The sequence below is a fragment of the Heliangelus exortis genome, chromosome 4 (genome assembly GCF_036169615.1).
Source record: "Heliangelus exortis chromosome 4, bHelExo1.hap1, whole genome shotgun sequence".
Classification (NCBI taxonomy): domain Eukaryota; kingdom Metazoa; phylum Chordata; class Aves; order Apodiformes; family Trochilidae; genus Heliangelus; species Heliangelus exortis.
In genome coordinates, this window is record NC_092425.1 from 22,112,251 (window position 1) to 22,124,547 (window position 12,297).

Consider the following 12,297-nt stretch of genomic DNA (forward strand, 5'->3'; position numbering starts at 1 on the left):
TGTGTGGAACTCAGACAAAATATTTATGGATAGGAGAATTTGTTTCAGCCTTGCATCCATTAATTATTCTACAATGCAACTATCTCTCCCCCAAGATGAGCTATACATGCACATATTTAGTATGAACAATAAGGACATATATCCTGTGTTTTAATCTGATGTAAGCTTCATAGGTAGCTCAGATTTCGTGTGACTTCGTTTCTCAAAATGCCTCACCAGGCTAATGACTCTCATAAAATCTTTAAAGTACTGGAAAACTTGTTGATTAAACCCCTTATGTATAGTTTAAAATATTATTAAAATATTATTCTGATGATTGCTTAGTCTGGGTCTAAAATGGTACACATTAAATTTGACTATAATTTTAAAATTGTGACAGCATTTGAACACCAAAGGGAAATATGAGGCAAAGTACCTCTGGTACTTCTGAAAACCTCCCTGATATCTTACATCTATTTCTTTGTTTTTGCAAACATGTTTCCTTGCCTTATGCTGCTGGATATTGCTTCCTAACATGTGGTACAGAATTAACATCAACTGCTAAAGAATCCCTCCCATATATGGTAGAGTATTGAAAACCAAAGCTCTTCAAAATATTTTGTCTGTAGACAAAAATATCTTCTGCAGGGTTTGCTGAGACAGACTGCCAAGTCTGCAGCCAGAGGGAACAGTAGATTAGAACTTTAAGTGGTAGATTTTCTTTTCAGAGCTGCATGTAAGTGAGTTTTGCCACTTCAGCAGATACTGGCACCAAACTGGAGTGCTCATTTATCTGCAGAAGTAAGTAATGAAGTGAATATTTTAATAATAGTGGCAAATCAATAGTATCTGATAAACCTGAATCATGTTGTGCACAAATTCCTGTTATAAAGCAGTGAAATATATATATAAAAGCACCCATTTTAAGTTTAAAACCAATATAGTGTAAAGAAGAAAAAAGGAAAAAGAAGATAAAAAGAAAAAGAAAAAAAGAAAAAAAGAAAGGAAACTACTAGACAAGAACACCATGCAGAACAGCTTCCACTTTCTTCCTTCATAAGTCACAATTTATCAACATCCAGGTGCAAGATATTAAATTTTACTCCCTTCTCACTGGATTCTACATTTTTACAGTCAGGAAACAACCTATATCAATAGAACAGATAGGAAATAGCACATTTTTTGTCAATAACTCCTTTTAGTGCAGCTGGTAACATGCATATTAATATCAAGCATACAGAAGATAAAAAACTATTTCACTGTGTAAGTGCAGAGCACATTAAAATTCAGGTTACAATCATTATATCCTTAGGCAACTGCAAAGGATTTCAGGTGTCTTTTAGGTCTTTTAAGTTAGCATTTAAGTCTCCTGTGTGATCAGAAGGCTCTCAATCCCAAACAGAAGTCATTAAGCCATGCAGATGACTTATTTCCTACCCCTATTTCTTTTGAGAATTTTTATTTTACACAAAAAACCTTAGTATAACATTGATCAAAGTCATACTTCAGAGCTGCAATAGCACTAACTGGCAATTTACTGCTCTGTCCCCATTTTCAAAGCAGAGGCTATAATATGACATCTATCCTATGATTTTAAATCATAGGATTACAATGCACAATGTAATCGTGGTCAAGTGTATAATGATTAGCTCAGTTACTTCTGAAATTACAGACCTAGGAAGCAAGCAGTATTTCAGTACTACCTTAATTATACAGACTGACATGTTTAGGAAAGAAGACTTCCCTAAAAATGCAGGATGGTAGGACAAATTTCAATTAGTATTTCCATAAACAAAAACACACCACCCTTTTTTAGTGATCAGTAAAATGATTAATACATTTGGGAAAAAACCCACAATCTCAGCGGAGAAATTTTATTTCTCCTGCTTATTCTTTTTACAGGTGTAGTGTTTTCAAGTGAGCCAATTAATTTAAACTTCATATTTAAAAGAATCTTCCCAAGAACCTGGTCCTACTGAACTGCAGTCATTTCCGATAATGGGAAGCCAGAAAGCCCCATTAATCCAGTAATCTTGATGATGTCAACCCATACCATGGAAAAGGTAATCCCTTGAATTTAGAGTGTGCTGCTGATAAACCCAGACTGTTTTCAAACATAGTTCTGGTCCTCAGGTCTCACATTTTGCTTATTTCAAATTGTCATGTCATTTGTCACGGTGTAGCACGAAGCTCAGTGACAAAACCCCCTGGTATGGAAAGGATGGATCTGTCCTTTTACCACAATCCATCTGCAAACCAAACTGTTTAGAGAGTTGACTGCAACTGAAAATTTACACCTGACTTGAGAGAGTCCAGGATTTCATCAGTCTGCTTTTGAGAGGCCTACTCCTGCTTCCAGTAAAACCAGCAGCACTATCTATTGACTTCAGCAATTCAGGAGCAAATATTAGTCTGTTGTCACAGACCCTGAAGATAGCTTCCTATAGTGTAAAGAACTTAATTTGGTTAATACACATACCATAACAACGTGAAAGAAAATACAAATCCCTACAAGTGCAAAACACTCATCCTCATCTGATTATGCAAGTGTAGCTAATAATACAGGGTAGTATTTATAGGTCCCTTAATTTAATGTCATTAGAGAATGAAAACAAAGTATTTCTAAAGCATGTGCATTTTCTTAGGAAAATGTGATGCTCTAACACCCCTTTTCCACAGCTGTTTTATCCTTAGATTACATACTTTTACATAAACATAAAAACACAAACTGATACTTAAGCAAAGGAAGTTAAACATGCATGGATATTACACATACCCATATATATCCATACATTGAAAAATATATATGGGAATTTTATATATGGAATACAAATGCACATAAGCATACACACTATTAAAATATCTTAATGCTTAATCTGAGTTCAGCATCAATTAAAGTATAATTTGTTCTTGAAATTTTAAATAAATTTGGTACCTTCTCTGCTTACTAAACAATACATAAGAGTAAAGAAATATCTCACAGAAGCAGCATACCTGTGTTCATTTTGACACTGGAGGATTTGCTATAAAAGTCTTCAGATGTCCTGCAGAAAATAAAATGACCTATTAATTTGCACAAGACAAAAATGTGTGGTACAAAATGGCAGCAGGTCTTCTCTGAGGGGTGGAGAATCACTGTGATACGAATGACAGTCCTATTTTAACACAGCTTTAACTAAATTGGTACTGCCTGTCCTTCCAAAGTTAAAGATGAGCTGTTGCTTCCATTATAAGCTACCCTGTTTTCAAGCGTTTAGTATTTCTGTTGTAAACATTTGCCCTGGGATAAAAAAACTAATGATTGACTTTTGATCTTGAAACTATAAATTAGAAATTAGTCCTGTGCAGGAAGGGGGAAATATTTTTAAAGGCTCCTCCTAAGCTTTATTCACTCCTTCGTGCAAATTGAAAGAGATGAAGGTCTCTGATTATTTTTAATTACCAGGTCTTTTTCAATGGTTTATAAGCAGGAGATGTGGCTGTTTTCATCCAGTGATTTAATATGTCTCTACAGACAGCACTGACACTCTTAAATATTGCTCGCTGTATTGCTATGCACAGAATCAGAGCATGTGTCTTGGCATCCACAGGAATCTGTGCAAAAAACTCCCAATGGAGTCAAATGGTAGGAACTCAAGTCACTATACACCAACACGCTTTTATAGGCAATAACCCATACCAAAATAACAACATGCATGCAAAGGTTGAATCTCTTTATTCAGATATCCCAACTCTTTACAGTACTTTATATTCAAATAGTAAAACCCCACAAACCAAACTTTACCTGTAGAAAAAGCATGACATAAACAGATGACTTTAACTTACTGTCACAGGCCAAACTAGATAATATTTTCAATTTCTGCCAGTTTTTATCACGGTTTTATCTTAGGACCAGGACTTTTAATACCTCTTTTGTTTAGGCTTCTTTAGAGATACTGAGATAAATGCCAAAAAGGCTTCCAAGGGTATCCTGCATACTGACCAGTCTCAACTGTATCATTTCATATTTGCTGCCCACTGTAATTTACTTTACTGAGTGGGCAGACAAATGGGATGCCAAAATACTGAGGGCTAAAATCTCCCTCTGCACTGTTCCCACATGAAGTTCAGGACAAACCAAAGGGAAAAGCACAATTTCTAATGTAATACAGATTAAAAAATAAAAATATAAATTGCCTGACTTTGTTGGAGTAAGCTTGAATGTATGCCTCAAGGACCCTTTTATAATAGTAGATTCAAGATATTAATTAATATGAGAAAAAAAAACCAAACAAATCAGAAATCCAGCCTAACTCAACAGCAACCCTGAATTAACTGTGTCACAGAGGTAAAATGCCTATTGCTGCATTTTGTTGTCCTCATAATGAGGTCACATTCTCCACCGCTCACTGTTTACTGTTTTCCAAAAACTCTCTGGACTCTGCTCCTATTATTCAGTCAGTTTTGTGACAAAAAAAAAGATGCACACTAATCTTCTGGAGAACTATGGAAATAAGTATATGGCAGTGAAGAAAGTTTTATTGCACTATTATTATGCTGCATCTATCAGCAAACGATATCTGAGAATTTTTAAAAGACCTTTTAAAAAATTATGGCAAATTCTATTTTATTAATTTTTTTTAAATAAATTGTCTTTGAAATTTGGATTTCTGTAACAGCTATAGAATAGTATTAAAGCCTCAGTTTCCTACAGTGTTTTCAGACTGCTAGAGGAGATGCCATATTCAAGCTTTCTTTTAACTTGGAACTGAATGGTAGGGCATGCAAGCTACTAAATGCAACATGGTGTTTATTTTCAGACCCAACAAGTACAGAGCTCTTGGAACACTACAGAGCCAGAACGATTTCTAGCAGGTGGCTTTGATATATTTACATATAGCATGCTTAACTCTTACTCAAGTTTTAACAGACAGCACTCAATTTTAGGATACATCTGTTCTCCTAGGACTTTTTCTGTATGAACAGCTTAGGCTGTGCTGCTGCCACTCAGTGAGAGATTGCATACAAACCACAGAAATTCACATATTAGTTTCATTTTGCAGGAGAACAAATTAGCCTTGCATACCTGAGAAGTATACATGCAGATAAGGCAATATAATTTGCAGTCATGTAATCAGTAAGCATTGCAATTAATACAAAAATTATTTTGAATTCTCTGTTTCTAAGGGCTAAAGTAGCAATCAAATACTTAATGATACTGGTAGAAGGATTTAAACGAATGCCATGAACTTAACAGCCATGTGCCTGAAAGCATTTCACTCATCATTGTTTCTCACAGTCTTTAAGATTCTTACTTCAAGAAAGTGGGGGCAGAAGGGAACAAAGGGCTTTGTTTGCTTTGTATTTATGCTCCTACTTCATTGCCTCCTGAAACTTGCTCTTTGTGAATGAGTTTGTAGAGTAACCCTAATACAGACAGACCCCTGTCAGAGGTGAGATAATGTTCTACTGGAAGCATCAGACACTCCCTGCCAGAAAAGGGAGCCAAATTGATCAGATAAGATATTCAGCTCTTAGATAGGTACCACTGAGACAGAAGTAACACCTGTGATGACTGTGCAAACACAAAGCACTCTGGAACACGAGTTTGCAAAATCAGAGATTGCTGTTCAGTCACCTAGATCTGGCAGGTTTTCTACTAAGCTCACATCCGATCTTAGATGCTAAAAAGAAAGAACTCTATGTTTAACCTCAGTTCCATACCAGACTTCTAAAGAGGGAGATCCAGGATTAATGTTCATGGTATTTTTCAATAGCTGGTTTCACCTACTATACAGTAGGAACGAAAGACTGTGACTAATGCAAAAAAATGGGTCTGTCAGGTTGAACACAGATGCTGTTACCATTGCTACAGTTTCACTAAATACACAATATACATTGCTGTTTTATTTCTTGCTAATTCCCTGTATTTTTTTATAACACTATGAAGACGAACTCAGCTCAGCAATATTTTGCATTGAGAGAGGCTACTGAAAAGACCTGTGGGAATGTCATTGACCCTGCTCTGTTTTCTCCAAGAGACCCTGCCAGCTAGTTGTGATAACTTCTGTTCCTGATATGTTCTGAAGTGTGTGGTGCAGGAAGTCATTCTGTCACCCCTTCTGCTCCATAGTCACATGGAGCTATAAAAAGGGTTAGTGAGAAGTCAAGAAAGGTTTGCCTGCCCTCAGCCTATTCATGAATACAAGAAAAAACACTTTTACTTTAGAGATTTGATTCTCTTATTGATCAGATGACCTAACATCCAACCAACGATCAGTTAAATATATGTGAGCAAGTGCTTTGTGAATCAAAGCCTAAATGAGTAGTAAGATCCTATCTTCTGCTTGCACCTTATTCAAAGGATTTAGTCATTGTTAATAATCATAATCCATACCCACCTAAGGATCATCAGAAGTTAGAATACTTTATAGTTAGAAGGGAGAAGAGTTATTTTGGTTTTTTGGAGGCATATATAGAAAATCCAAAAATTAGAATTACAGCTGTATTAATAACCTAATACATTGTACATTCCTAAGTGCCACATAGGAGTATCAGATCAAAAGTACTCAAGCTCATGGATAACTTTTGGGGTCTTTCTACCTTCTGCTCAGTAGCCATGGAGCCCAGACCTCTTTGAAATCCCAGGCTTGCAAGTTGTGTAGCCAACCAGGGGTCAAACTCCAGAGTGGGAGTTGCCTGCTTGATTACACAGGTTTTGAAAGGCTCTTGAAGAACAAGGTGGTAAGTTACCTTGTTTGGTATGTTTTGAACTGGAGTACAGACTGCTGCTGTTGCAAAACAAGTTGGCAGTTTCCACATAGACTGCATCTGAAAATACTTTTGACCTATTCTACTTAATATAGCCAGAGTTTGAAAGAGGCTCAAAGAGAAAATATTTATTACTACAACATCCCTTCTCCACCAACAGCAGCCCTTACACTTCTATTACACTTCTAGGCATTCTTGATGCTGAGTACCAAGGGTAAATTGTGAGTTTGACTGACTTGAGCCAACTAAATATTTTTGCCCAAGGTATTCAAGACAACTGTTATGAGATGCCAGAGATCAGTAAGTGCTAATGGACTACTGACTTCTTTTGGTAGATTCTAAGCTACTTGTTATTAGTCCTTGCCAGTTCACAGAAGATATTATAAAAAGCAGGTTTAAAATGTGATTTCCTGATACAGTATTTATATTAATTTGAAAGCTAATCCTAGTATGTGCTCTTTATAGCTATCATCCTTTGTAATGAATTCTACCCCAAGGACCTCCAGTGAGAGAAGCAACTGCCTAACAATAGAGTGCAGATGGATCATCAGCAGGACAGATGTGTGTGAGATCTGTCTGGAAAATTATTTTCAGATTTTTCATTGTCTTAGGTAGAGAGCAGTGCCTTGATATCTGGAGAAGACAGGATTTTTCCAGATTTGTGTGAAGAGTGTCAGACTTTTATTAATTTTGTTTACTAGTTTCACAGTTTGAGCTAGAGACAGTAATCTGCTTGAGAAAATATCTGCAAAAATTAAGGAGACGAATTAGTTAACGATTTTACTCCAAGGATTGTTTATTCAGTTTACACATGGCAGGTGATCTACAAACACATATTTATTTCCAGCCAGGATTCTATATCCTAATTTGCATGTGGTAGCCAATTCTATTAACTCACATCATTAGCACTGCATAGCATTCCTGCTCCAGTCTCTGCAACAGGCCAATATGCTCCACATGCCAACTCATGCGTTCAGTGAAGAGGGGGAAAGAAAGTATTAAGCATTAGTTATGGAAAAAGTGAAGCTATTTTAGCTCTCTCAGTTTTTAAAAGAAATTATTTTAAATGTTTAACTATGGAAGGATGACTTGGAATGCAATGGAAACCTGACTTATGGCAAAATATTTAGATTGTGGCAACAGTGACTCACATGAAGAAAAAACTTTCCCAAAGCTTCACTGGGAGCAGAGGTCTCCCGCTGACCCCTAAGCAGAAGCAAGGTGTATACAAAAATGTATTGTTCAGATGGAAAAAAAGCCCCAAACATTTGATGGAGCATAGGTAGATGATTCTTACAATAAAGATATGAAAAGGTACTGAAAAGTTCCACCATGGTACAATTTCATTAACACGCAGCAAAAAGACAAAATGGGTGGGAGCCTGCATTAAGATCCAGCAAGGAGGTTCTTTACATAGGTCCCACAGATCTATTTCTATGCTTAATGTTGAACCTAAGTATACATAGTTTGACCCAGATCACATTGCCTTCCCTAAAAGGAGCTGAGAACTCCAGTTCTAACTAAAGTATTTTCAGAGACAATAAAAAAATGAAACACAGGCAGACAAATGCCATCATAGTTTCTGTAATTTTAACTTTTAAATTTTGGTTACAGGTCTGTGAAGACAAACTCATGTGCATTGTCTTCATACATGTGTTATATACATCATGTTACACATCATCCTCAAACGTACTGATCAGGTCATTAAAAAATTGGCATGGCTGTATAATTTGTACGTGACCACAAACTTCCACTGGAACAGAATAAGACAGGTGCATTGTAATCAGCAGCAGTAAGTCCATAATCAGGGAAATGTGTACATAAAAAAGCTCTGTTTACTGGATTATCTGGGGAGACACAAAATACCAGGAGACAAGTCTGAGCTGCAAAGAACATGAGCTGGTTTAACCAATGCGGAGAAGCATCAGTTTAACTGAAGCTGAGGAGATCTGTGTTTGCAGGGGTTCTTTCAGAGATAGGAAAAGGATGGGTAGCTACTCTGCTAGAGCTGTCAAGAAATTTGATGAATGGTATTTTAGTAGCAAACAAGTATTTCCTGAGCAGCACAGAAAGCAGAAAGGCAGCGAAACAGACAGGAAAGTTTGACTTATGATTTTTGCTGTGTTTTCCAAGTTGTAATTAGGAATAAAAACCTGAAGATGTTCCAACTGCTTTCAGCATTACTAAACCAAGCTAATTTAGGTGGATATCTAACTAAAGACATTATCAGACATATCACAGGAGTCTGTTGCTGATAATTCTTCATAAATACATTGCAGGAGTGGATGTAACTGGAGGAAGTAAAAGAACTATGTTGGTACATGAACTAATAATCATTTAATTTCTCTGCAATATAGGTTGAAAACTGTAAGGTAGCTTCAATTCACAAGTCATTAAAGTCTGAAGAACTCTTATCAGGAGTGCTGTGGTCAAACTTAAGATCCTGAACTTGAAAAGTATGTGTGAAATATGTGGCTGTCTGAAGATTAGGGAGTAAATGTGATGACACAGGAACCTTTTTCCAGCCTTCGGACCCTTCTCCTAGTGTAGTTTTTCTGAGAACAGTATAAATGCAAATAAACTGGTATTATTTCTTCCTTTCTCTCCATTTCTTTGTGAAATAATTGAGAGAGAAAAGCAAAGACTACACGTTTCTAATCTGAAGGTTCTTTACAGAGGTCTTTGCTATTGCGTCCAGCATCAGCAGAAAAAGTTCAAACTCTTGTAGCCAAACTGGTATAAACTTAGTAGCAAATCTTACTCTCTAGAGAAAAAACTCAAAATGTCTCCTGTTCTAGCATTTTTACTTTTTACTAGCTATTTACTGAAAAACAAAGTCCAGCTTCTATATTAAACAGGTACTCACTCTCATTTCAAACACTTCAATATCAGAACATTTTCCTAAGAAATAATTTTAACTATAAGAGGATACAAAGAAAGTTGCTCAGGCTGACAACATTCTGTACATTTTCATTATTTTTACAGCTGCAAAACAAAGGAAGAGGAGGAGGAGAAACTGCTGCTTTTATATTCTGCATCTCCTTAAAGCTCTACAACTAGAGGACATTTTATTAATAATTCCAGTCATGCTTGTGGTGTTTGTAATTTTTTTCCATTATTTTTGTTCCTTAAATATGAAGGGAAAAAAAAAAAAAAGCCCCAGTAACTGCTAACTGCAATTCACATCTCTTAACCCTTTTCTCCAGACACCTACTACTGTTTTTAATAATATAAAAGTGTAAATTTCTAACCTTCAGCAGTGACTATTTTTGTTGCATGTTTTTTTGCTTCCTCCAATGCTGCTGTTTTACAAGAACTGTGTTTGTTCAAATTAATTCATTCTGTAGGCTGGAAACAATTTAAGATTACTGTATGGGGCATGTCATGAAGTAGATATACAACAGATTAGTGTCCATAGATATAATTACAAAACCCTCCACTTTCAAGACAGAGTGCCTACAACACATTCTGCTTCCTCTCAGTCCTTGTGAAAGTTCCCTTGTTGCATAAACGTAGATGTTATAGGTGCAGAAGTGAGACCCTGTCAGGAAGCCAGAGCCCATATAGGAAGTGACACATTATTTCACTTCAGAATGGGAAGCAAGGCAGTTCTGCTCAGGCACAGATGCTCAGAAAGAGATGGGGTTCATTATGCCCCTCAGCTCTGGTATACACAACCTACACCTTTTTCTCCCTGGAGGAACAGGGAACTGTGCAGCACTAGCAATACACTGGCTTTTCAGATGACTCTTTGGAAATGTAGAAATTGGTGACAGGAAAGAAGCCTGGTTAGGAAGTGCTGACCATTTCATTATGGTGAAGTATTTATCTTTCAGTAAATAGTCTGTCTTCTAGTAAATACCAATTTAGCTTTGGTACTCAGAAGTCACCTTACTGTCAACCTTTTAGACATTTTTAAAAAATGTATCTCACATTTTTGTTTATCAGAAGACCCAAATGGAACAGGCATTATTCAACTATTTCTTCACCTTTCTCAAGATATGATCCACAAGTATCATTAGAACTATGTTCCTGTTTAAAAGACATCATTTGAAGGTTAAATTTGGGTTCGTTACCCTTCAGTACCTTCAAATACCACAGATATTAGAAGCATAAGCAAGTTTTTGTTTCATCATGCATTTCTGTGATTTTACAAATTACCAATCACTTGTATATGTCAAGTATTGTAAAGGTTTCCATGTTTATGCACTGTGATAAACAGTGCATTCCTGCTCCTTTTCAGGAGGTGTCTAATATATTACCATTCCTTCCAATAGGCACCTTTTTTTTCATGAGTCAGTACCATTCCCAATAGAATCTGTGGGGAGAGTGTCCATTCATGAAGGAAAAATCCTTTTCTGTTTCCTCCCAGTGGTTTTGCCTTAAATACAAAAATAAGCTTCCTTGAACTACAACTAGGTAACATTACAGCAAGCTAGCAGAGCCAAACCAGTGTGAGGTGAGCTAAGACTCCTTAATATGTTTTTAGTTAATATGATGAAGCAGCAGGATTTAGTTTTGAATGTTTTGTAACAGGCTCATAAAGACAAAAAGGACACCAATAACTTAGAAAATAATAAGGGTTAAAATATTACAGTGAATATCTTCTTAGTTAAACTTTTAAGATAAAAGTTTGATGGGATCACACAGGGAAACTTTCAGTATCCCTGCTAAGTACTTAAAACTTCTGGCCAATTTTGGCTAAGTTTGGAAGAGATGCAGAGGTCTCAATAGCATGGAAGGAATTCTCAGTAATGCAAGGAATTCTCAGAAAATACAGACCTTCTCAAAGCCAAATGTGTGACATTAAGCATGAGTGGTAAAACACCTAAATGACTTAATACAGGAAGGTTTAGAAGCTGTGTCTGGATAAATGCACATACCTTATGATCCCAGCTACAGAACTTCCAGCCCCGCCCCCAAAAATAGATAAAACCTAATTTGACTTGTTAGGCACCAGGAATTCAACAAAAATAACAAAAAAAAATTCTTATATTTAAAAAGGTGCAGGCTTGAACCCAAGCTTTGCCCATTATGAAAGCATTCATGTCAAATTCTGTGTGGTTTCTCTGATGACTAATTTGTGAGTTAAAACTCACAGAAAAGCTTTGGTGTCATTCAGTTCCAAAGGGTGTGTCAACGTTCAACGTTAACAAGTAGCAGTGACTTGCCACAGCGAAAGAGTAGGTGTGAAGCCTGACATCCACAGAAGGACTCGATTTCAGGTTGGCTCTTCTCTGGCCCTGCAGACCAGGTGTCTCTCAGGTCAGGCACTTTCCTTGAGCCCATCTTTGAATCTAGCTCTGCTGGTGGGTTATGCAGATCCACTCTGTGAACTCATGATGACATGAACCGAAGAATAAGGAAAGAGGGAATGATGAGAAGATTTTAATTCAGAATAAGGAGCATGGTTGTGAAGCTGTTCTGAACAGACATCATGTTTCTTCTGTTTTGTGAACTACTTGTAGCCTTTCAGTCTTCATTCTGACAGATACCAGACTTTGGTGACAGAAAGACTGAGTAACAAGCAGCACTGTGCTTAAATATAATAGGTAACACTCATCAAGA

The 12,297-nt window shown here is 36.6% G+C and overlaps 1 protein-coding gene across 24 annotated transcripts in view; it reads right to left on the bottom strand.

Annotated features, from left to right (window-relative positions):
- SORBS2 (sorbin and SH3 domain containing 2) overlaps nucleotides 1–12,297 on the bottom strand; it is a 164,298-nt gene that overhangs the window by 76,490 nt on the left and 75,511 nt on the right. For all 24 annotated transcript variants that reach the window (XM_071743324.1, XM_071743314.1, XM_071743338.1 and 21 more), the window contains one exon: nucleotides 2,974–3,023. In XM_071743324.1, the coding sequence (XP_071599425.1) occupies nucleotides 2,974–2,983 (10 nt within the window). In that variant the 5' untranslated portion in view covers nucleotides 2,984–3,023. Of the gene's footprint in view, nucleotides 1–2,973; nucleotides 3,024–12,297 lie in introns of those variants that run through there.